Source organism: Oncorhynchus kisutch, linkage group LG26, assembly GCF_002021735.2.
Source record: "Oncorhynchus kisutch isolate 150728-3 linkage group LG26, Okis_V2, whole genome shotgun sequence".
NCBI classification, from domain to species: domain Eukaryota; kingdom Metazoa; phylum Chordata; class Actinopteri; order Salmoniformes; family Salmonidae; genus Oncorhynchus; species Oncorhynchus kisutch.
The window spans coordinates 14,610,390-14,635,691 of record NC_034199.2 but is presented as its reverse complement, the minus strand read 5'-3'; the positions used below and the strand labels follow the sequence as shown (position 1 = coordinate 14,635,691).

The window sequence follows — 25,302 nt, the reverse complement described above, 5'->3', positions numbered from 1 at the left end:
CTAGCGATATGGTTAGCTAGCTAACTACAGCTCCTGAAACAGATTGTAATTTTGCTATGTTTTTGGGGAAGAACATTGTTTGCATCCATGAGCTAGCTTTTTTTTTTTAGGACCAGCAATGTAGGTGCGCGAGACTTCACCAGCATCACAGCATACGTATCGATGAATCGTTGTGACATATGAAATACAAGTGATCGTGTAATCAATGTGTAATAACTACATTAAAAAAATGTATGAAAGCGTTAAATCATTATGTGACATGCAGTCATATTCAGATCCTGATTGGTCAACAAGCATATTTGACACGTCAAATAGTGTTATTTGACATGTATCTTTTTTGACACGCAAAGACCCAAACGGATTTCCATAGAAATCCAGGTTGAGAATGAAACGACTTAAGAAATTAACAACAAAATGGCAAGTAAGTGAAATAAATAGGTTTTGATTATGTTTTACTGGTAAATATATATTTTTTGGGGTCAGTGTGGTGTGTGTGTATGTAACCTTTATTTAACTAGGCAAGTCAGTTAAGAACAAATACTTATTTACAATGACGGCCTTCAAACCCGGACGACGCTGGGCCAATTGTGCGCCGCCCTATGGGACTCCCAATCACGGCCAGATGTGATAGAGTCTGGATTCGAACAAGGGACTGTAGTGTCTTAGACCGCTGCGTCCATGTCTGTGTTAACTATTTAACTGTACTAGAATGCTTAAAAGGCCACAAAAATTTTAAATATCGATTATCTGTATCGTTTTTTGGGGGGGCAAGAAAAACATCAGATATCAGCCAAAAACATCATATCAGGGCATCACTAAAGTTTTCTGCAGGTTTATATATTATGCCTAGCTCATGCAGCCCCTTGATGATGTGACACCTGAGGCAAATGCCTCTTCTGCCTAATGGTAAGTCCACCAGTGCCTCTCTACACGTCTCATGCTTCTGCAAAACTCTCCCTCTTTCTCTCACTTCCTCCTCTCCTCCCTCCACCCTATTATCCCACCTACCCCCCCTCCACCCTATTATCCCACCTACCCCCCACCCCACCCTCTCTCTCCTCACCTGTCATGGGGTCAAACAGTTGATTGGCCTCCAGGTCAGTGAAGGTGCTGAAGCAGCAGGGGCAGCGGAACGACGCCCGGTTGGTGGAGTCCCTTTCATCCGTCTCGATGCGCCGCCGCATGTGATCCAGCTTGTACTTGACCACATTGACCAGCAGGCGGTAGTTGATGAAGTAGTAGTTGTGACGCGTGGTCTTGCCGTCGGGAGCCGTCTCCACCCGCATGCGGCACTTGACGAACTTGTCGCCCTTGAGCGTATTGAGCACCGAGCGCAGCTGCTTTCGGTCAAACTTCAGCAGCTCCAGCATGTCCTCCTCGCGGACGCAGGGGTTGCGGATAAGGACATCCAGAGCCAGGGCATGCTCCACCCCGTAAAAGCCCCGCACTACCTGCTTGGCCAGGCGCTTCAGCGAAGCAGGGACCTTTGTTAATAATTCTGGCTCTGACATCTTCTATATGGCTGTCCTATGGGGTAGCAGACTGGTAGAGAATAAGTAAAGGCTACAATAGATAGCCTGAAACGTGTCTGTGTCTGTGGGGTGGTTGGATAGGAGGGTGTGTAAACTTCAGGCAGAAAGGAGAGGATCTTGAGGGGGAGAAACCCCAGCAAGGGGTCAAGGGGGTCCTTCTCTGTGGTGGGATCTGCAACAAAGGAACACTGTTTATACAATCTGGTATTGAAACTTAGACATCACCATCCATCAGTAGGATTACTAATAACTAAGGAACTCTTTGTTAAAAACATGAACATGTGTTCATCCAACGTGGACGGGGTGGCAATGTGGTTAGCTAGCTTGTAAGTCATAACAGTTACAGTCAAACATATCCAAATGAGAGATGAACCGGCTGTAATGCAAAACCTATATGGTTAGCCAAAATATTATTTAGCCAACGATACTTTTTGTTGTTAGCTAATACTCGCGAATGGAAACGGAATGAATAGAAATCAAACTGGCTAGCTAGCAACTATGCTAACAGTAGCTAGCTCAGTTTACAGCTAGCTACATCACGGGTTAGCGCAATACAATTTATCTCTGTGAGAATAAACGAGCTAGCTAGCTTTAACTACAACACATGTATGAAATACAGAACATCCGACACTCACTCAATTGCATGTGTTCTCTTGCAATAACTTGAAAGCTTGTGGATGATCTGCTTCGTACTTTTCTCTACATTTTTTCGCCATGGAACTCTGGAAAAATGTTTTCTATTCCGATTGGCTTTACGTCATGCTGTACTTTAACAGCCAATCAACGCAACACTTTTTTGATTGACGTTCACAATTTCCAATGTTGTTGTTGTAAAAGTGGATAGTTAGAAATGGAAACCGTTCGCCTAAACCAATAAGAGAACAAGTGTATTCTTTGGGCTGGAACTTGACTGTTTACTTCCAGGACAAAAATTAAATGGCGTCTCTTGACAGAGTGAAGGTGCTAGTTTTGGGTGATTCAGGTAGGTATCCTATTAATTTATGTCTCACTAATCGTATTGTCTTTTGTAAATGTTGTCTTTCGACATGGTTTGGTCAAATATGTTTATCTAAAACATTAATGTCCCCCTTGTTCCTATCCGTGGTAACTAACGTTAGCTGGTTAAGCTAGACATATAGCTAGCTAATGTTTGCTAACTACATATAGTAGTTATTTAGAAAACCTAAGTCTAATCTTATTTTGTAATCTCTGCTGATGGCTTCCCTTGATGCACTTAAAAATATACCTAGACATGAGAAGTGAACTTAACTATGTGCTTGAAAAAATACTGGATTTGTCTCCTAGCTATAATTATTATTTTGTCATGACAGGTGTTGGGAAGTCTTCACTCGTTCATCTGCTGTGTCAGAACCAAGTGTTGGGAAATCCATCATGGACTGTAGGCTGCTCCGTGGATGTACGGGTAGGAAAGGACTGCGGTAGAAAATTAGCCAACTGGCTAAAACTGCCACTTTTACTGAAATGTTGATTAATGTGCACTGTCCCCTGTAAAAAAAAATAAACTCAAACTCAACTCTGTTAGCTTTTTCTTTATTACTTTAGTCCATTAATTGACTCATTGTTTTTTCCTGAAGATTACTTTTCTTGGAGGTTTTACCAGTCACATTCTAAGGTTATTCTAAGAGTTGGTTTTACAGGTCCACGACTACAAGGAGGGCACTCCAGAGGAGAAGACCTACTACATTGAATTATGGGATGTTGGCGGCTCTGTGGGCAGTACCAGCAGTCTGAAAAGCACCAGAGCCGTTTTCTACAACTCTGTCAATGGTAAAGCTGCAGCACTGACTGGCTTTGTCAGTCACCACATGAGAAAAATGATAACCTGTATAGATCTGTAATGACACATAATTGTATCCTTACAGGTATTGTGTTAGTTCACGACCTAACGAACAAGAAATCCTCCCAGAATCTGTATCGCTGGTCCCTAGAAGCCTTGAACAAAGACTCCTCCCCAACGGGGGTAATCGTCTCAAATGGGCAAGTATCTTCTACTGCTGGAATTAAATAGCTTACCTCAATTTAATACATTTTAAAGCTTGTTAAATAGAAGTTGCTATCCTGCATAGGAGAAAGGTTATGTACTTCTTGAAAGTCTGTTCTTGAATGTCTTGCCTGAATACTTCCAGTGATTATGACAGAGAACAGTTTGCTGACAGCTCTGTGCCTTTGCTCCTGATCGGCACCAAGTTTGACCAGATCCCAGAGAACAAGAGGAATGATGTTCTCACCAGGACAGCTTTCCTGTCTGAAGACTTCAACGCAGAGGAGATCAACCTGGTAGGTGAAGCCTCACCTCAACTATCCTTCTAGGCCTCTATAGATTCTGAGCTACCCATCACTCGGTCAAAAAGAACATTATTTGCTGCAGCAATGTGCATTTGCTAACAATAAAAGCCCAATGTATGGGCAGTAGGCACACATCATTAATATTGTAACAGCTATTGAATAGGCTACAGGTAGTGCCTTGAGGCTTGTGGTTTAGGTCATGTTTTTTCCTCGATTCTCATGACAGGATTGCACCAACCAAAGATACTTTGCTGCAGGCACGTCCAACGCTGTGAAGTTGAGCAGATTCTTTGACAAGGTGAAATGTTCAGAAGCGGATGCTTCTTCTTACATATTTGAACCCCCTTAATAAAGTAATCTACACACAATAGACTGTAATGACAGTGTAAACAGGTTTTTATAAATTTTTGTCAATTTATAACAAATAAAAACCAGAAATACCTTATTTACGTAAATATTCAGACCCTTTGCTATGAGACTCAAAATTGAACTCCGGTGCATCCTGTTTCCATTGATCATCCTTGAGATGTTTCTATAACATTTGAGTCCCTAAGAAGGTCCCTAAGAACACCGTGTCCTCCATTCTTAAATGGAGGAAGTTTGGAACCACCAAGACGCTTTGAGCTGGCAGCCTGACCAAACTGAGCAACAGGGGGAGAAGGGCCTTGGTCAAGGAGGTGACCCAATGGTCACTCTGACAGAGCTCCAGAGTTCCTCTGTGAAGATGGGAGAACCTTCCAGAAGGACAATCAGGCCTTTATGGTAGTGGCCAGACGGAAGCCACTCGGTAAAAGGCACATGACAAAGGACTCGCAGACCATGAGAAACAAGATTCTCTGGTCTGGTGAAACCCAAATTGAACTCTTTGGTCTGAATGCCAAGCATCCCGTCTGGAGGAAACCTGGCACCATCTCTACGGTCAAGCATGGTGATGGCAGCATCATGCTGTGGGGATGTTTTTCAGATGCAGGGACTGGGAGACTAGTCCGGATCGAGGCAAAGATGAATGGTGCTAAGTACAGAGAATCCTTGATGAAAACCTGCTCCAGAGCACTCAGGATTAGGGCGAAGTTTCACCTTCCAACAGGACAGGACAACATCTCTGGAGAGACCTGAAAGTAGCTGTGCAGCGATGCTCCATTCCCCATCCAGCCTGACAGAGCTTGAGAGGATCTGCAAAGAAAAATGGGACAAACTCCCCAAATACAGGTGTGCCAAGCTTGTAGCGTCATACCCTAGAAGACTCGAGGCATTAATATCTCCCACAAAGGTGCTAAAACAAAGTACTGAGTAAATGGTATGAATAGTTATGTAAATGTGATATTTCTGTTTTTTATTTTTAATAATTTAGCAAAATATTCTGAACCTGTTTTTGTACTTTGTCATTATGGGATATTCTGTGTAGATTGAGGGGGGGGGGGACAATTTAATTCATTTTAGAATTAGGCTGTAACCTAATAATGTGGAAAGTCAAGGGGTCTGAATACTTTCCGAAGGCACTGGATACTGTTCGTTCTATACGAGAGTGCATGAGCATGTACAAAAAAACATAATACTTGTCTTTTATTTTAGGTTGTAGAGAAGAGATACTTCACCAGAGACCCTAGTCAAGTAAGTGATGGTCTATGTATCCATAATGAACATGAAACACTGCTCTGGTTTTTCCCATTTTGAAACCATTACTTTATCAGCTCTGAAACATAAAACCATCTCTCCTCCTCTCCAGATGACAGGTTTCACAGAGAGGAAACGCTTCAACTTCAAAAGTGTTCACTACGACTGAGAGGTGGACAGCGCTGGGGCCTCTGGTTTCAACCTGATTCAGTGCAGTCTCTCACTCAACAAGTGAACCTTGTCTTTTTTTCTTTCTTTAAAAAAAATCTCTAAAGGCCAAGTGCAGTCAAAAACGTGATTTTTCTGGGGGGTTTTTACTTCTTTTTTTTCACACTGAGGTTGAAATAATATTGTGATAATTTCCTTTTAGTGTAAGAGCTGTTTGAAAACACTGAGTGAAATCTCAGCTTGTTGTGGTGGGATGTTTTGGCCTGGTGACATACATTAGTTAATAAACCAATAAGAACGCTCCAAACCTCTCTGCCAATAATAGCTAGTTTTCTCCTAGACAGTCCTAGCACAATTCTTGATTGAGAAATAGCTTCTTAACCTCTGCAACAGTAACAGCCATATCCATTAGGCTAGAGGACAGTATTCCGCACTGCCCTGTTGTGTGTGTGTGTGTGTGTATAGTACAGGAGACGGCAAAGTGTGGAATGCTGTTCTCTGGCCTAATGGATATGGTCCTACTAGAAAATCTACTGTTCCAGAGGTTGCCAATTTCAAACAATCACATTTGTTACCCAGAAATCCTTTTGAGAGAAACCGCTGCAGTGGACCTATAATACTGTGGTCAAACCCACTTGGCACTTATTGCTAGAGTAGGGGTGTTAACCCCATTGTCCTGGCTAAATTCTCAACCTGGCCCCATTTCCATCATGGCCACCTAATCGTCCCCCTCATTCCTCATTGGCATATACAGTGAGCTCCAGAGGTATTGGGACGGTGACACTTGTTGTTTTGGCTCTACTTCAGTACTTTGAATGTGAAAAGGATACAATGACTGAGGTTAAAGTCCAGACTGTCAGCTTCAATTTGAGGGTATTTTCATCCATATTGGGTGAACCTTTTGGATATTATAGCACTTTTGACAGTCCCTCCATTTTAGGGAACCAAAAGTCATTGGGACAAATTCACTTGTGTATTAAAGTAGTAAAAAGTGTAGTATTTGGTCCCATATTCATAGCACGCAATGACTACATCAAGTGTGTGACTCTAAATTTGTTGGATGCATTTGCTGTTTGTTTGGATTGTTTAAGATTATTTTTGTGCCTAATAGAAATTAATGGTGAATCATGTATTGTCATTTGAGTCAATTATTGTAAATAAGAATATAATGTTTCTAAACACTTATACAGTAATGTGGATGCTAACATGATTATGGATAGACCTGGATGAATCCTGAGTAATGACGAGCGAGAAAGTCTTGGTTAGCATGTCTTGGGGTTCTGATATTTGTGCATCAAACTTTCTCACTCATTATTCACGATTCATTCAGGATTACCCATATTATGACATAGTAAGGATGTGTTTCAATTTATTTTCCAATATTAATTGTTATAAGAACACAGAATTCTGAATACAAATGTAACATTTTGACAAAATGAATCCAGGACTGAAGGTATTTTCTGGGTGTAAGCATGGGATGCTTCCTGTGGTATCTTGTATGGGTCATAATACCTAGTCTTATACCTTTTTGGCTAGGACACCATCCTTAGTGCTTGTTGATATTCTGTCTAGGAGTTTGACCGTTGGGGAAATCAGAGTCTATGAACACAACTGAGGGTAAGAGCACAAGGTGCGTTTGCAACCCTGCCGTAAACTATGGCCGTGTGCTATGAATCACTGTTTCAAATGTGCAGGAACAGATATTAGATTACATCACCTTTTATTATTCATTTTGTTCAAGTCACTCGGCACCAAAAAAAAACAATTTACATAATTCTGTCAGATGCAGTTAACTGGCTCGTATTTAGTCGAGCAACAATGTACACAATCATAGGTGTCTCTGGGTAAAAGCCATGATTTTAAAGTGTAGAGAATGTGTCCTAGGAACCGATAGGCAGCCGGTCAGTCCATTGATGTGCCCGCCCACTGGACATAGACGTCAGTTCAACGTCAAGATTTGATTTACATTTGAGTTGTTGACTTCGTTATTTTACAACTTGAACCATGTCATTGGATTTAGGTAAAAAGTTGGGTGAAAAAACAAGAAACGTTCCTGGAATCCCTTTTATGTTGATGACTTGGCAAATACAATCAGTTTTTATGGTTGAAATGACATGGAAACAACTGCCTGTACCTAATGTAATTTGATTACTTTGTATATCTGGTCAGAGCAGGGTCTGAAAGCAGTCGGAGTGTGTCTCCTGACTTTTCAGATTCCATCCTTTTTGTTTGGGTGTTTCACAGCCTCAGGAGGATGGGCTGTAGGGTGACGTTGCCCCTAGATGCTGATCTTGGGTCAGTCTTGCATTTTCCTCAATTATGCTTAAGGTTAGGATTTGGGGAGAGGAACTTCACCCTGGAGCGGAGGATGTATTCTATGATTTCCTGCTTTGCTAGCAACCACCCAGGACACCAATCTTAGCCGGTTGCAAAGCCTTCATGGCGGCTGGTTGGTGGCCTCGCATTTGCGGCTTGCAGTCTTGTCATGGCAAGCCACCTATTGAAAATGGTTATGTGTTGATCCTTTGATGGCATGTTGCTGATTTATTTGCCTACCCCTGCTGTAGGGGTGTCATTATTTTAGAGGGGACACAAAGTTAGGGTCAGTGATGGAAAAAGTACTCAATTGTTATACTTGAGTAAAAGTATAGATGCATTAATAGAAAATGATAAAGTAAAAATCACCTAGTAAAATACGAGTAAAAATGTGGTTTTAAATATATTTAAGTATAAATCATTTCACATTCCTTATATTAAGCAAACCAGACGGAACAATTTTTTTTTTTTTTTTAATTGATGGATAGCCAGGGGAACACTTAGGCAATACTTTACAAATGAAGCATTTGTGTTTAGTGAGTCTGCCAGATCAGATGCAGTAGGGATGTTCTCTGTTTAGTGAGTCCCCCAGATCAGATTCAGTAGGGATGACCAGGGATGTTCTCTGTTTAGTGAGTCCTCCAGATCAGATGCAGTAGGGATGACCAGGGATGTTCTCTGTTTAGCGAGTCTGCCAGATCAGATGCAGTAGGGATGACCAGGGATGTTCTCTTGATCAGTGATAGAATTAGACCATTTTCCTTTTGAAATGTGATGAGTACTTTTGGTTGTCAGGGAAAATGTAGGGAGCAAAAAGTACACTTATTTAGGAATGTAGTGGAGTATAAGTAAATGTTGTCAAAAATATAAATAGTAATGTAATGATATCCCAAAAAACTACTTAAGTAGTACTTTAAAGTATTTTTACTATGCAAACACACGCACCCATTATTTTAGAGGGTGGTCCGAAGCGGTGTTGTGGAATTTAGCATTTTTCAAACTTTTATTTATATTTCACCAGGTAGGTTGACTGAGAACACGTTCTCATTTGCAGCAATGACCTGGGGAATAGTTACAGGGGAGAGGGATTAATGAGCCAATGGTAAACTGGGGATTATTAGGTGACCGTGATGGTTTGAGGGCCAGATTGGGAATTTAGCTAGGACACCGGGGTTAACAGCCCTACGATAAGTGCCATGGGATCTTTAATGACCTCAGAGTCAGGACACCCGTTTAACGTCCCATCCAAAAGACGGCACCCTACACAGGGCAGTGTCCCCAATCACTGCCCTGGGGCATTGGGATATTTTTTTAGACCAGAGGAAAGAGTGCCTCCTACTGGCTCTCCAACACCACTTCCAGCAGCATCTGGTCTCCCATCCAGGAACTGACCAGGACCAACCCTGCTTAGCTTCAGAAGCAAGCCAGCAGTGGTATGCTGCTGGTAAACACCTGAAGCTTTTTCCTGGAATCTAGATACATAATCGGTATTCCTAATTCTATGTCAAAATGTATATTTTTCTGCATTGGTTATCTAAGCATACCTCTTTACCTGTTCAATTGCCATTTTAATGAGGGTGTCATTCTGTTGTAAATCACACATCTCAATATACTGCACTAACATGCCTAGGATATTACATCCAAATTTCATCACAGTACTTGGGATCATAACACACATCACCAATACAGGCACATATCATGGCATCATAATTAATACACAAATATGCCATATTACATGTAAACCAAGTATATTTCTGCATATCTAAACATACCTCTTGAACTGTCTGTATCCTCCTGACTGGTGTCAGGAGTGTGGTGACTCGTGATCGCTTGTTTTTCTAAAGTCTAGCAACCTTGCCATCAGTCATGCCAGCTAAAATAGACAAGCTACTCTAACTTGATTGATACCCTGAAATGGCTTGGTAGATGGTTAGGTTCTCAATCTCCCAACTTCCTATCTACAGTAGCTGGCTAGCTAAAGCCAACTTCATAAAATTGCTAGGTGGCTAGTAGTACAGAGAAACAAAACATGTGTTTTATTTATTCATCAGGAAGGGATCAATGGACTACATAGCTTTATCAAATTAATTTACAAACATACCTTCGGCGAGTCCTGCCCATCACCGGCAGCTAAAATCACATCAAACACTTTGCTGCTCTACATTCTCTTTCTCCTTCACTGACGATACTGTTTGCATGCACTAGACTAGAGTGTTTTCTTCTTTACGATTTGGGTGGCGAATCTTATCCAACTTTTAGAGATGCATACACTGCCACCTACTGTACTGGTGTGTGTGAGACCATTCACGGCCTACCAACATTAAATTCAGTGACACAAAATCTCAATTGAATCCATTATAAATGTAGGTTGTAATACAACAAAATGTGGGAAAGGTCAATGGCTGTGAGTACTTTCTGAAGGCACTGTAACTTTATTCTCATTATATATACAGTTGAAGTCAGAAATTTACATACACCTTAGCCAAATACATTTAAACTCAGTTTTCACAATTCCTGACAAAGAATCCCATTAAAATAATTCTGTCTTAACTCAGTTAGGATCACCACTTTATTGTAAGAATGTGAAATGTCAGAATAATACTAGAGAGAATTATTTATTTCAGCTTTTATTTCTTTCATCACATTCCCGGTGGGTCAGAAGTTTACATACACTCAATTAGTATTTGGTAGCATTGCCTTTAAATGGTTTAACTTGGGTCAAACATTTCGGGTAGCCTTCCACAAGCTTCCCACAATAAATTGGGTGAATTTTGGCCCATTCCTACTGACAGAGCTGGTGTAACTGAGTCAGGTTTGTAGGCCTCCTTGCTCGCACACGCTTTTTCAGTTCTGCTCACAAATTTTCTATAGGACTGAGGTCAGAGCTTTGTGATGGCCACTCCAATACTTTGACTTTGTTGTCCTTAAGCCATTTTGCCACAACTTTGGAAGTATGCTTGGGGTCATTGTTCATTTGGAAAACCCATTTGCGACCAAGCTTTAACCTCCTGACTGATGTCTTGAGATGTTGCTTCAATATGTCCACATAATTTTCCTGCCTCATGAAGCCATCTATTTTGTGAAGTGCACCAGTCCCTCCTGCAGCAAAGCACCCCCACAACATGATTCTGCCACCCCTGTGCTTCACGGTTGGGATGGTGTTCTTCGACTTACAAGCCTTTCCCTTTTTCCTCCAAACATAACGATGGTCATTATGGCCAAACAGTTCTATTTTTGTTTCTTCAGATCAGAGGACATTTCTCCAAAAAGTATGATCTTTGTCCCCATGTGCAGTTGCAAACCGCTGTCTGCCTTTTTTATGGCGGTTTTGGAGCAGTGGCTTCTTCCTTGCTGAGCGGCCTTTCAGGTTATGTCGATATAGGACTTGTTTTACTGTGGATAGAGATCATTTTGTACCGGTTTCCTCCAGCATCTACACAAGGTTCTTTGTTGTTGTTCTGGGATTGATTTGCACTTTTCGCACCAAAGTACGTTGATCTCTAGGAGACAGAACGCATCTCCTTCCTGAGTGGTATGACGGTTGTGTGGTCCCATGGTGTTTATACTTGCGTATTATTGTTGGTACAGATGAACGTGGTACCTTCAGGCGTTTAGAAATTGCTCCCAAGGATGAACCAGACTTGTGGAGGTCTACAATTTATTTTCTGAGGTCGTGGCCGATTTCTTTTGATTTTCCCATGATGTCAAACAAAGAGGCACTGAGTTTGATGGTAGGCCTTGAAATACATTCACAGGTACACCTCCAATTGGCTAAAATGATGTCAATTAGCCTAGCAGAAGCTTCTAAAGCCATGACATCATTTTCTGGAATTTTCCAAGCTGTTTAAATACACAGTCAACTTAGTGTATGTAAACTTCTGACCCGCTGGAATTGTGATACAGTGAATTATAATTGAAATAAATTGTCTGAAAACAATAGTTGGAAAAACTACTTGTGTCATGCACAAAGTAGATGTCCTAGCCGACTTGCCAAAACTATAGTTTGTTAACAAGAAATTTGTGGAGTGGTTGAAAAATGAGTTTTACTGTGTTTAAAATGTATGTAATCTTCCAACTTCAACTGTATACAGGGAATGCTAGAACAGAACACATCACTAGGGCATTACTTTTTTTACTTCCAACACATTTTAAAAGTTCAACAAGTTTCATTTTTCTGTAGTTATCTGTATATATGTATGTATGTATGTATGTATGTATGTATGTATGTATGTATGTATGTATGTATGTATGTATGTATGTATGTATGTATGTATGTATGTATATTTTTACTGTTCTATGGGATACAATTATTGTTTGGATAACCTTATTTACTATCATGTATTGATTTTTGTTCACTCTTTATGTGATGCGCACTGCAGAGAGAAGAATTCTCACTGAATTATCACAGTGAATTATTATAATGTTTGTTTGTGTGTCAATTAATCCCAAAAGGGATGGGTTGCCAACTGGCAATTGGACACAAAACATGTTTTAAATATATTAATTCAGTTCAAATTCTTAATGAAATCCTGAGAGCATTTCAAAATAATAGGTGCACTATCAAGTTACCTAATCACACACTAAATATCGTGTCGTGGAAGGATCAGAATTTGTTGGTAACATTTGTAAGATGTTTAATATTCATCAAATGTGTGTAAGTTACTTCTCATCAGAATGGTATTTTTGTGTAATTCTGTGGTGAGGTTGCAGTTATCTGTTCTATGTCAAAACTAAGTTGCATGGGCCGCTGAGAGGGGAGAGGTCAAAGTGTCATCATGTGTAAACATATCTTTTACTCCCTACTTTTTCTAGTGGGGAAAGGAGGGTTTGCAGTGTCTGGAATCATTCTATGCTCCCTCTAATGTTGCTTTTATCTTAACCTATAGCCTCATTCTCCTCTCCATGAGTTTGTCCAGGAGTTTGTATTTAGAGTGGGTTGTATATAAATGACAATTTGATATATGCCTGTTGATATGGAGGATTTGGTTTATGGTTTCACGGGTTTGGGAAAGGAGACAAAGCTGAACGATGAATTATGTCTATGCTGTCTGACTATGTGTGTCTTTGCTATTAAAAGGAACTCAGTTGCATTGTAAGGGGGCTCTCAGAGAATCCACTGGGAGACACTGAATTTATCTGAGAGTCACAGGATTGTGATAAGAGCTCATATAATTAAAGATGGACTTTTATAACTAACTCTGACGTGTGTGTGTGGTTTGCTCCCATGATTTGGTAAATAGAGGAAATTTCCACGACAATCGTGAGAATATTCAGAGAGGATGTCATTAAGAGGACATTGAGAGGACTACCAAAGGACACAGCAAAATGCATAAATCACTTTTTGACAGCAACCGTCTACTAGATTCTCTCTAACAGTGTAGGTTAGCATTTTGGGGGGTGTGACATATATTTTTTTTTTACTAGGCAAGTCAGTTAAGAACAAATTCTTATTTTCAATGATGGCCTAGAAACAGTGGGTTAACTGCCTGTTCAGGAGCAGAACGACAGATTTTGTACCTTGTCAGCTCGGGGATTTGAACTTGCAACCTTTCAGTTACTAGTCCAATGCTCTAACCACTAGGCTACCCTGCCTTTAGAAGGTATGCACACCCTTTGACCTTTTCCACATGTTGTGTTTACATATTGGGATAATGGATTTAATTGTCATTTTTTTGTCAACGATCTAAACAAAATACTTGTATCAAAGGATGAAGAAAAATTCTAACAATTGTAAAACATTTCTGAAAGATGTAACACCAATACAAAACATTAAGAACACCTCTTCCTTCCATGACCAGGTGAATCCAGGTGAAAGCTAGGAAGGAAATGACGCCAACAGAGAGGGCTGCCGTGCCTCTATCGCTTATGAAACTTTGCTGTATTTTTTTATTCTTTATGTATTATTTCTTACAATATTAGACCAGCGGGGAAGAACTACTGGATATCAGAGCGGTGGTAACTTACCAGGCCTACCAGCATTATGAACAGGAATGCGACTTTCCCGAAATGAAACCTTTGTTTGCACCCCCAGAGCAATTGAATTGATTCCAGAGGCCGACCAAAAACACTGCTGGTGGAGAAGAGGTACTCAGAGTGGTCTTCTAGTCCGACTTAGGAGGTGCGCATACCACCCACCGCTTCTGAGTATATTACTCGCTAATGTTCTGTCTCTGGATAATAAAGTTGACGAGCTCAGGACGAGGATTTCTTTCCAGAGAGACATCAGGGATTGTAACATACTCTGTTTCACGGAAACATGGCTCTCTCGGGATAAACTATCTGAGTCCGTCCAGTCAGTAGGGTTCTCAGTTCATCGCGCAGATAGGAATAAATATCTCTCCGCGAAGAAGAAGGGCGGGGGTGTATGTTTCATGATTAGCGATGGTGTGATTGGGATAACATACAGGAACTCAAGTCCTTTTGTTCACCCAACCTAGAATACCTCACAATCAAATGCTGACCGTATAATCTCCCAAGAGAATTCTCTTAGTAGTCAAAGTCGTGTATACCCCCCTCAAGCCGATATCACTATGGCCCTCAACGAACTTCACTGGACTTTATGCAAACTGGAAACCATATATCCTGAGTCCGCATTTATTGTAGCTGTGGATTTTAACAACTTGTAGAAAAAGGCTGCCGAAGTTCTATCAACACATTGACTGTAGTACTCGAGATGTTAAAACATTTGACCACTGCTACTCCAACTTCCGGGATGCCTACAAGACCCCATCCCCCGTCATCCTTTCAGCAAATCTGACCACGACTCAATTTTGCTCCTCCCTTCCTATAGGCAGAAACTCAAACAGTGCTAAGGACTATTCAACGCTGGTCTGACCAATCAGAATCCACGCTTCAAGATTGTTTTGATCACGCGGACTGGCATATGTTAGCCTCCGATAATAACATTGACGAATATACTGATACGGTGACTGAGTTTATCAGGAAGTGTAGGAGATGTTAGGAGATGTTGTACCCACTGTGACTATTAAGGTATCTTTACTTTTACTCAAGTATGACATTTGGGGACTTTTTCCACCGCTGCTGCTAAGTAACAGGAGTGTAATGCTCGATAACAGAAGTGTTGTGCTAGGGGACAGGAGTGTAGTGCTAGGTGACAGGAGTGTAAGGCTAGGTGACAGGAGTGTAATGCTAGGTAACAGGAGTGTAGTGCTAGGTGACAGGAGTGTAATGCTAGGTGACAGGAGTGTAATGCTAGGTGACATGAGTGTAATGCTAGGTAACAGGAGTGTAGTGCTAGGTAACAGGAGTGTAGTGCTAGGTGACAGGAGTGTACGGCTAGGTGACAGGAGTGTAGTGCTAGGTGACAGGAGTGTAGTGCTAGGTGACAGGAGTGTAAGGCTAGGTGATAGGTGGGCACGTACGATATGACACAGGTTTCAGTGGAGCAGAAGAAGTCACACCACACACACACACACACACACAACAATTAAACACACACATTTAGCACTAACACACAGGGTCAAACGTCCATATACATGTAGCCAACTATGGTCATGCATGCACACACCATGCGCAAACACACACACACACACACACACACACACACACACACACACACACACACACACACACACACACACACACACACACACACACACACACACACACACACACACTCTGACACGAGGATGAGAGCACAGGTAGTCTGTCCCAGGACATATTCAGGAGCCACTTCTCCAAACTCTCATGGCACACACCTCACAAACTTCAGAGTAGGATTTCCTCTCTGCAAAGGATGTAACAGCAAGGATAGGAAGACATTAGTAACACAACAATGCTGAGGTTGCTTACACTATTTATTTTACTTTTTATTTTATTTAACTAGGCAGGTCAGCTAAGAACAAATTCTTATTTACAATGGTGGCCTACCCCGGCCAAACCCGGACGACGCTGGGCCAATTGTGCTCCGCCCTATGGAACTCCCAATCACGGCCAGATGTGATACAGCCAGTCATCGAACCAGGGACTGTAGTGACGCCTCTTGCACTGAGATGCAGTGCCTTAGACCGCTGCGCCACTCGGGAGCCCAAAATATTAGTTTAAGTCTTCCTTAACACAGACTTTCAATTCAATGATTTTGTTGGTAAGAATGCTACTAAGGCATAACGTGTAAATGCCAATCATGTAACTAGACACATGACATTTTTTTAACTGTAGCTTTTTCAACGTTCATCACTCTTACCTGTCTGGGGCTGACTATAATACTTTTTCCTGAGCCCACTGGTTTAGGATGTTTAGGTGCCTGACAAAAAATATGTATAGCCATGTATTTTTCATCCAGACAGTCCATGCAATGAAACCTCTAGTGCAAACCTTTTAATTGATCACTTTTGTTCATTTACCATGCTTTCCATGCTGTCTATTCTGCACTAGTGTAGCAGCCCCAGCAGGAGGCAGCACATCCATACCCCAGAGCCAGGCAGGCAGAGGTGTATTGAAGAACCTTCTCCTGATTGAGGACATGCTCAACTTTTGCACTAGATAACTACAGGGACACCAAATGTGTCAATAAGTCAGATTTGACAGTTGCATTACACAATTCTGGATGGATGTATCAACGTACTGGTCACATTTCATTGAAATGACATGGAAAGAATGTTGATTCAACCAGTGTGTGTCCAATGGGAAATGTCATATTGCTCTCACAGCACAACAATCAGTCCTAACAGTGGCATCACAGCAGCTCTGATTTTAGCTACAGTGAGGTCCTAAAGTATTGTGACAGTGACACATGTTTTGTTGTTTTGACTCTGTTCTCCACCACTTTAGATTTTAAATAATACAATGACTGACTGTCAGCTTTGAGGTTTGAACCGTTTAGAAATTACATCACTTTTTGTACAAAGTCGCCCCATTTTAGGGGACCAAAAGGACTGGAACAAATTCACTTATATGTGTATTAAAGTAGTCAAAAGTGTAATATTTGGTCCCATATTCCTAGCACTCAATGATTACATCAAGCTTGAACATTATACCCCCAAGACATTCTAACCTCTCACCATTACAATAACACTGTCACGTTCGTTTAAAGATGGATTGGACCTTCTGTGCAGCGTGGTAGGCGTACATTTTTAAAAACTTAAAATGACAATGAAAAAAAAAATACAAAAACAAACTAACGTAAAGCTTCATGCAGTGCAGAAAGCAACTACACACAAACAAGATCCCACAATCTAAGGTGGGAAAAAAGGCTGCCTAAGTATGATCCCCAATCAGAGACAATGACAAACAGCTGCCTCTGATTGGGAACCATACTAGGCCAACATAGAAATATAAACATATATTTGCCCACCCAAGTCACACCCTGACCTACCCCCCCCCCCCCCCGCAGGTGCGGACCCCGGCCGCAAACCTGAACCTATAGGGGAGGGTCCGGGTGGGCATCTCATCTCGGTGGAGGCTCCGGTGTGGGACACAGACCACGCTCCGCTTGAGGCTCCCCCACTTTGGTGGTGCCTCTGGTGCGGGGATCGTCGTCGGGGACTCCGAACTGTAGATCGTCGTCGCGGAGTCCGGACTGTAGATCGTCGTCGCAGACTCCGGACCGGGGACCGTCGCCACAGGCTTCGGGCCATGGATCGTCACTCGAGGCCGAGTGTGTGGAACTGGCACAGGACGCACCTGGCTGGATACCCACTTTAGCTGGGCAAGTGTGGAGAGCTGGCACAGGACGCACTGGTCTGTGAAGGCGCACTGGAGCCATAGTGCGTAGAGCCGGCACAGGATATACTGGGCCGTGGAGACGCACTGGAGACCGGGACCGCTGAGCCGGCACAATCTGTCCTGGACAGATGCTCACCTTAGCACGGCAAGTACGGAAAGCAGGCACAGAACGCACTGGAGGCACAGTGCGCAGAACCGGAACAAAGAAATAGAAACATAGATTTTCCCACCCAAGTCACACCCTGACCTAACCAAATAGAGAATAAACAAGGCTCTCTAAGGTCAGGGTGTGACAAACAGTGGAGGTCCGCATTTTTGGGGGGAGCATGATAGTTATGCCTCTGTCACTTTCTCACTCATCATTATTCACAATTCATTCAGGATTATCCATAGTCATGGTAGCATTCACATTAATGTAGAAATGTTAAGAAACATATTGTATTCTTATTTACAATAAAAGTGACTCCAAAATGACACAATGCATTGTTTACAGTTCATTGCTATTGGGCAGAACATAGCTTTGATAAGCTGATGATCACGGAGGGTTGAATTGTAAATGTTAAGATGTAGGTCACACAACGCTGATGAATAACAATGACCCCCTTTGCCCCATTCTGTGGCTATTTAAAGTCTGAGACTGGCTAGCTTATTTAGCGCTCAGCATGGTTTATTTGATTTGCAATTATAAACTACATCAACCGAATCAACAAAAAAGCACTAGTATATCAATAAAATATGCTTCATCACCAACCTTCCCTCCCCCCCAAATGCAGATGATTAATTCTGATTGTTGCAGTAATTAAAAACCTTTAGGTAACGGTTGTGCATTATTCATCTAATGATGTTAATGTTAATTTGCTGGAGGCTGAATTTATGAGCGTTGAAAGCATCCATGCCGTCGGTTTTCTTGTCAGGTTCTCGTTGTTTTAGGAGGAAGCCTCTGCCTTAGACACCGACAGATATGTCTGCTGTGGGGATGATGGAGAGAAGCACTCAGTCATTCATTCTGTCAGAAAGACCACAACCCAGGAGCAGTGGTTTGATTGTTTGTCGAGACCCTAAAAGCAAAGGGGGCTGCACAAAGTGTATATACATGTAGAGTTGAAGTCGGAAATTTACATACACCTTAGCCAAATACATTTAAACTCACTTTTCACAATTCCTGACATATAATCCTAGTAAAAACTCCCTGTTTTAGCTCAGTTTGGATCACCACTTTATTGTAAGAATGTGAAATGTCAGAATAATACTAGAGAGAATTATTTATTTCAGCTTTTATTTCTTTCATCACATTCCCAGTGGGTCAGAAGTTTACAAACACTCAATTAGTATTTGGCAGCATTGCCTTTAAATTTCTAAACTTGGATCAAACATTTCAGGTAGTCTTTCACAAGCTTCCCACAATAAGTTGGGTGAATTTTGGCATTCCTCCTGACAGAGCTGGTGTAGCTGAGTCAGGTTTGTAGGCCTCCTTGCTCGCACACACCTTTTCAGTTCTGCCCACAAGTGTTCTATAGGATGGAGGTCGGGCTCCACTCCAATACCTTGACTTTCTTGTCCATAAGCCATTTTGCCACAACTTCGGAAGTATGATTGGGGTCATTGTCCATTTGGAAGACCCATTTGCGACCAAGCTTTAACTTCCTGACTGATGTCTTGAGATATTGCGTCAATATATCCACATAATTTTTCTTCCACATGATGCCATCTATTTTGTGAAGTGCACCAGTCCCTCCTGCAGAAAAGCACCTTCACAACATAATGCTGCCACCCCTGTGCATCACGGTCGGGATGGTATTTTTTGGCTTGCAAGCCTCCCCCTTTTTCCTCCAAACATAACGATGGTCATTATGGCTGAACAGTCCTATTTTTGTTTCATCAGACCAGAGGACATTTCTCCAAAAAGTACGATCTTTGTCCCCATGTGCAATTGCAAACCATAGTCTGGCTTTTTTTATGGCGGTTTTGGAGCAGTGGCTTCTTCCTTTCTGAGTGGCCTTTCAGGTTATGTCGATATAGGACTCGTTTTACTGTGGATAGAGATACCCCGTTTTGTAACGATCGTCTGTGGTGGAAGAAGGTGAGGACCAAAGCGCAGCGTGGTAAGTGTTCATGTTATTTAATATAGTAATGAACACTGAATAAAACAATAAACGTGAAGTAATCAAACCGAAACAGTCCCGTGTGGCACAAACACTGACATGGAAAATAAACACCCACAACTCAAAAGTGAAACCAGGCTACCTAAGTATGATTCTCAATCAGGGACAACGATTGACAGCTGACTCTGATTAAGAACCATACCAGGCCGAACACAGAAAATCCCAAATTATAGAAAAAAAAACATAGACAACCCACCCAACTCACACCCTGACCATACTAAAACAAAGACATAACAAAGGAACTAAGGTCAGAACGTGACACGTTTCCTCCAGCGTCTCCACAACGCTGAAATTTGTTCTGGGATTGATTTGCACTTTTCACACCAAAGTACGTTCATCTCTAGGAGACAGAACGCGTCTCCTTCCTGAGCAGTGTGATGGCTGCGTGGTCACATGGTGTTAATACTTGCATACTATTGTTTGTACAGATGAACATGGTACCTTCAGGCATTTGGAAATTGCTTCCCAAGGATGAACCAGACTTGTGGAGGTCTACAATATTTATTTTAGTCTTGGATGATTTCTTTTGATTTTCCTATGATGTCAAGCAAAGAGGCTCTAAATTTGAAGGTAGACCTTGAAATACATACACAAGTACACCTCCAATTGACTCAAATGATCAGAAGCTTCTAAAGCCAAGACATAATTTTCTGGAATTGTCCATATTGTTTAACTTAGTGTATGTTAACTTCTGACCCACTGGGACTGTGATAGAGTGGATTATAAGTGAAATAATCTGTCTGTAAACAATTGTTGGAAAAATTACTTGTATCATGTACAAAGTAGATGTCCTAACCGACTTGCCAAAACTACAGTTTGTTAACAAGACATTTGTGGAGTGGTTGAAAAACGAGTTTTAATGACTCCAACCTAAGTGGTTGTAAACTTCCGACTTCAACTGTATGTATATGTATACGCAAAGCACTGGTGAAAGAATGGCCAGAAGCACAGAAATAATCTATACCGAAGTTAGTGTGGAAACAAAACCAGATCTCTCTGCAGTCTCTCTTTGCTAGCTGAGTGAAATTTTAATAATGAATCATTAAAAATGATGGCCTACCAAAAGGCAAAAGGCCTCCTGCCTTTCATAGGACAAAAAACAACGCTACATATAGAGAGACCTGAGACAACATCATAGCAAGGCAGAAACACATGACAACAGAGCATGGTAGCAACACAACATAACAACAACATGGTAGCAACACAACATAACAACATGGTAGCAACACAACATGGTAGTTGTACAAAACATGGTTCAAACATTATTTGGCACAGACAACAGCACAAAGGGCAATAAGGTAGAGACAAAGCAGCCACAACTGTCAGTACAAGTGTCCAGAGATTGAGATACAACTGTCCAGTTTGAGTGTTTGTTGCAGCTCGTTCCAGTCGCTAGCTGCAGCGAACTGAAAAGAGGAGCGACCCAGGGATGTGTGTGCTTTGGGGACCTTTAACAGAATGTGACTGGCAGAACGGGTGTTGTATGTGGAGGATGAGGGCTGCAGTAGATATCTCAGATAGGGGGGAGTGAGGCCTAAGAGGCTTTTACAAATAAGTATCGACCAGTGGGTTTTGCGACAGGTATACAGAGATGACCAGTTTACAGAGGAGTATAGAGTATGCAGTGATGTGTCCTATAAGGAGTATTGGTGGCAAATCTGATGGCCGAATGGTGAAGAACATCTAGCCGCTCGAGAGCACCCTTACCTGCCAATCTGTAAACTATGTCTCCGTAATCTAGAATGGGATGGATGGTCATCTGAATCAGGGTTAGTTTGGCAGCCGGGGTGAAAGAGGAGTGATTACGATAGAGGAAACCAAGTCTAGATTTAACTTTAGCCTGCAGCTTTGATATGTGCTGAGAGAAGGACAGTGTACTTTCTAGGCATACTCCCAAGTACTTATATGAGGTGACTACCTCAAGCTCTAAACCTTTAGAGGTAGTAATCACACCTGTGGGGAGAGGTCCATTCTTCTTACCAAACCACATTACCTTTGTTTTGGAGGTGTTAAGAACAAGGTTAAGGGCAGAGAAAGCTTGTTGGACACTAAGAAAGCTTTGTTGTAGAGAATTTAACACAAAATCTGTAGTCTGCCCCAACTGATCTGCTGACAGGGAGAAGGCTGCTCCTGCTGTTCCCGTAATAGGACAGGTATTGCACCACGGCTCTCAGTAGTCTGCCTCAGCAGATTGGGTGCTCACTTAATTAGGCAAGGATTATTAAGGGCCAAACTCACTCATTTACATGAATTGTATCATAAATACAAGCTGGCCACTTGCTTTTGGAGGGAGCTTGAAGAGAATGTAATAAGAATCTCCGGGCTGCTTCATGGAAAAGACTTGCTGTAGGCTTCTGGCTTGAGGTTTCACACCAGAAAGCCCTATTCCCCTAGGAGGTGTGTGCTGTTTTTGTGGGCACAGACTTTACCCATGTTTAATCCAAAGAAACCAAGATGAAAGGGCTTGATTTACATTTAATTCAGAATATGCTAATGCTGTATGCTAGTAGTGTCCCAGCCCAAATGTTCAGTACAAGACACAATGCAACTCACAGCACACCCCAATGATAACCTGCATTGTCATTTAAATTAGTTGAATATCATTTTTCCCTTCGATTGTCCTCCCCCATCTAAAATCTATATATTAGTACTAGTACTGAAGTGTATTTTCGTTCCATATTACATAAAGCGATATCCAGTAGCCAGTAATTACTTTCAGTTGGTTACTACTAGGGCATAATGTCAGACTGGATCTCTTCCCCATAATCTTGATCAGAGAGGGATTGGGCATTGCGTCTGGCTTTATTACCCTGGACCTTTATTACCAGCAGTAGAGGCAATCCCCACTGGGCACGTACCCGGGCTGTGCTCATCCCTGCCAATCCATCCCCAGAGTGTACTATCCCTGGCTGGTGAATCTCCAGACATCACATACAGCTACACAGCCCCCACACCATTTGCATAGAGTTATTTTAATAGCCATAGGAATAGCACCTTTTGAGTTTTCGTCCTCAACCTAGCCTGAGGTTAGGTTATCATTAGGTAATAACTTAATAGGAGCATTAAGGTATTTTTCAAATCTGTACTCTACTACCAACGTTGGCAGGAATAGGAAGAGGACAGAGGCTATTATATGCGCTCTGGCCTTGTTTTGTCCAGACCCTACTTAGTAGGAGCCATTATTAGACGTAATTAGGTCTAGGTGCCCATGTTCTTAAGGTCCTCAGTCAGAATCAAATCATTTCAGATTATGGTCAAAAAATGAATGCCAAACATTGTTTTTAGATTTATTTTCAGTGTCACGTTCTGACCTTTATTTCCTTTGTTTTGTCATTATGTAGTATGGTCAGGGCGTGAGTTGGGGGGGGCAGTCTATGTTTGTTTTTCTATGATTTGGGGATTTATATGTTTCGGCCTAGTATGGTTCCCAACCAGAGGCAGGTGTCATTAGTTGTCTCTGATTGAGAATCATACTTAGGTAGCCTGGGTTTCACTGTGTGTTTGTGGGTGTTTGTTTCCGTGTCTGTGGGTTTCATTCATTCCACGTTTATTGTTTTTGTATTCAGTTGTTCATGTGTATTGTTTCTTATTAAAAGAACCATGGACACTTACCACGCCGCATATTGGGCCTTCGACGGAAGAACCCCGTTACAGAATCACCCACCACAACAGGACCAAGCGGCCAAGCGGCGTGGTGACAGGCAGCAGAAGCAGGAGCAGCGCGAGGAGTACTGGACATGGGAGGATGAGTTGGATGGAAAAGGACCCTGGGCACAGCTTGGAGAATATCACCGCCCCAAAGAAGAGCTGGAGGCGATGAAGGCGGAGAGGCGCTGGTATGAGGAGGCAGCACGGCGGCGTGGATGGAAGCCCAAGAGTCAGCCACAAAAATGTATTGGGGGGAGGCACACAGGAAGTGTGGCGAAGCCAGGTAGGAGACCTGTGCCAACTTCCTGTGCTTACCGGGGGGCGAGAGAGACCGGGCAGGCACCGTGTTATGCTGTGGAGCGCACGTTGTCCCCAGTGCGGGTGCATAGCCCGGTGCGGTACATACCAGCTCCGCGTATCGGCCGGGCTAGAGTGGGCATCGAGCCAAGTGCCATGAAGCCGGCTCTACGCATCTGGTCTCCAGTGCGTCTCCTTGGGCCGGCTTACATGGCACCAGCCTTGCGCATGGTGTCCCCGGTTCGCCTGCATAGCCCAGTGCGGGCTATTCCACCTCGCCGCACTGGCAGGGCGACCGGGAGCATTCAACCAGGTAAGGTTGGGCAGGCTCGGTGCTCAAGTGCTCCAGTGCGCCTGCACGGTCCGGTCTATCCGGTACCACCTCCACGCACCAGCCCTCCGGTGGCAGCCCCCCGCACCAGGCTGTCTCTCCGTCTCATCCCTACAGGTGTTCCTGCCTGTCCGGCGCTGCCGGAGTCTCCCGCCTGTCCGGCGCTGCCGGAGTCTCCCACCTGTCCGGCGCTGCCGGAGTCTGAGGCGCCAGAGCCCCTCAGCCCAGAGGCGCCAGAGCTTCTGCCCCTCTGTCCCGAGCTGCCCCTCTGTCCAGTGGGGTCATTTAGAAGGGTTGCCATGGTTAGGAAGCCACGGAGGCGGACAATGAGGCGGACTAAGACGATGGTGAAGTGGGGTCCGCGTCCCGCGCCAGAGCCGCCACCGCGGACAGACACCCACCCAGAACCTCCCCTATAGGTTAAGGTTTTGCGGCCAGAGTCCGTACCTTTGGGGGGGGGGGGGGAATATCACGTTCTGACCTTTATTTCCTTTGTTTTGTCATTATTTAGTATGGTCAGGGCGTGAGTTGGGGTGGGCAGTCTATGTTTGTTTTTCTATGATTTGGGGATTTCTATGTTTCGGCCTAGTATGGTTCCCAATCAGAGGCAGGTGTCATTAGTTGTCTCTGTTTGAGAATCATACTTAGGTAGCCTGGGTTTCACTATGTGTTTGTGGGTGTTTGTTTCCTTGTCTGTGTTTTTCACCACAAGGTACTGTTTTGGGTTTCGTTCATTCCACGTTTATTGTTTTTGTATTCAGTTGTTCATGTGTACTATTGCTTATTAAAAGAACCATGGACACTTACCACACCGCATATTGGTCTTCCGATCCTTTTCGCCTCTCCTCTTCGGAAGAAGAGGAGGAAAGAGAGAATAAGCTAGCCGATAATTTAATTTACATTCTGTTCTAACCTCAGATAGAAATGAAGTAATAGATGAATGTGTCACGCCTTGACCTTAGAGATCCTTTTTCCACCTTAGGTTGTGGGATCTTGTTTTTGTACTGTTGCTTTCCAGCCCTACAGAACTGTCCGTTGAGTTTTGTATTTGTTGTTTTTTCGGTGTCATCAATAAAAGAAAGATGTTCGCCTGCCACGCTGCACCTTGGTCCAATCCTTCCATCAACGGATGTAACAGAAGATCCCACCACAAACGGACCAAGCAGCATGGCCAGGAGGAGCAGGGATACTGGGCACGGGAGAGAAAGGAGTGGAGGACTTCCTGGACGTGGGAGGAGATCAT

General features: G+C 42.8%; 2 protein-coding genes across 3 annotated transcripts in view; one reads left to right on the top strand and one right to left on the bottom strand.

Moving 5' to 3' along the window:
• gtf2e1 (general transcription factor IIE, polypeptide 1, alpha) overlaps nucleotides 1-2,298 on the bottom strand; it is a 38,244-nt gene extending 35,946 nt beyond the window's left edge. The window contains exons 1-2 of the mRNA XM_020462162.2: nucleotides 2,168-2,298; nucleotides 1,064-1,704 (exon numbers count right to left, since the gene is read on the bottom strand). Coding sequence (XP_020317751.1) covers nucleotides 1,064-1,511 — 448 coding nt within the window. The 5' untranslated portion in view covers nucleotides 1,512-1,704; nucleotides 2,168-2,298. The remainder of the gene's footprint in view (nucleotides 1-1,063; nucleotides 1,705-2,167) is intronic.
• Nucleotides 2,299-2,392: 94 nt separating this feature from the next.
• Nucleotides 2,393-7,061, top strand: rabl3 (RAB, member of RAS oncogene family-like 3). Of its 2 annotated transcripts, none has more exons than XM_020462178.2 (8): nucleotides 2,393-2,514; nucleotides 2,864-2,949; nucleotides 3,191-3,320; nucleotides 3,416-3,530; nucleotides 3,680-3,830; nucleotides 4,066-4,137; nucleotides 5,412-5,450; nucleotides 5,566-7,061. In XM_020462178.2, the coding sequence occupies exons 1-8, from the start codon at nucleotides 2,469-2,471 to the stop codon at nucleotides 5,620-5,622; spliced, it is 696 nt and encodes a 231-aa protein (XP_020317767.1). In that variant the 5' UTR covers nucleotides 2,393-2,468; the 3' UTR covers nucleotides 5,623-7,061. The 2 variants fall into 2 exon arrangements, with proteins under 2 accessions (XP_020317767.1, XP_020317766.1); XM_020462177.2 differs by having other exon boundaries at nucleotides 2,864-2,955.
• The last annotated feature ends 18,241 nt before the right edge of the window (nucleotides 7,062-25,302 follow it).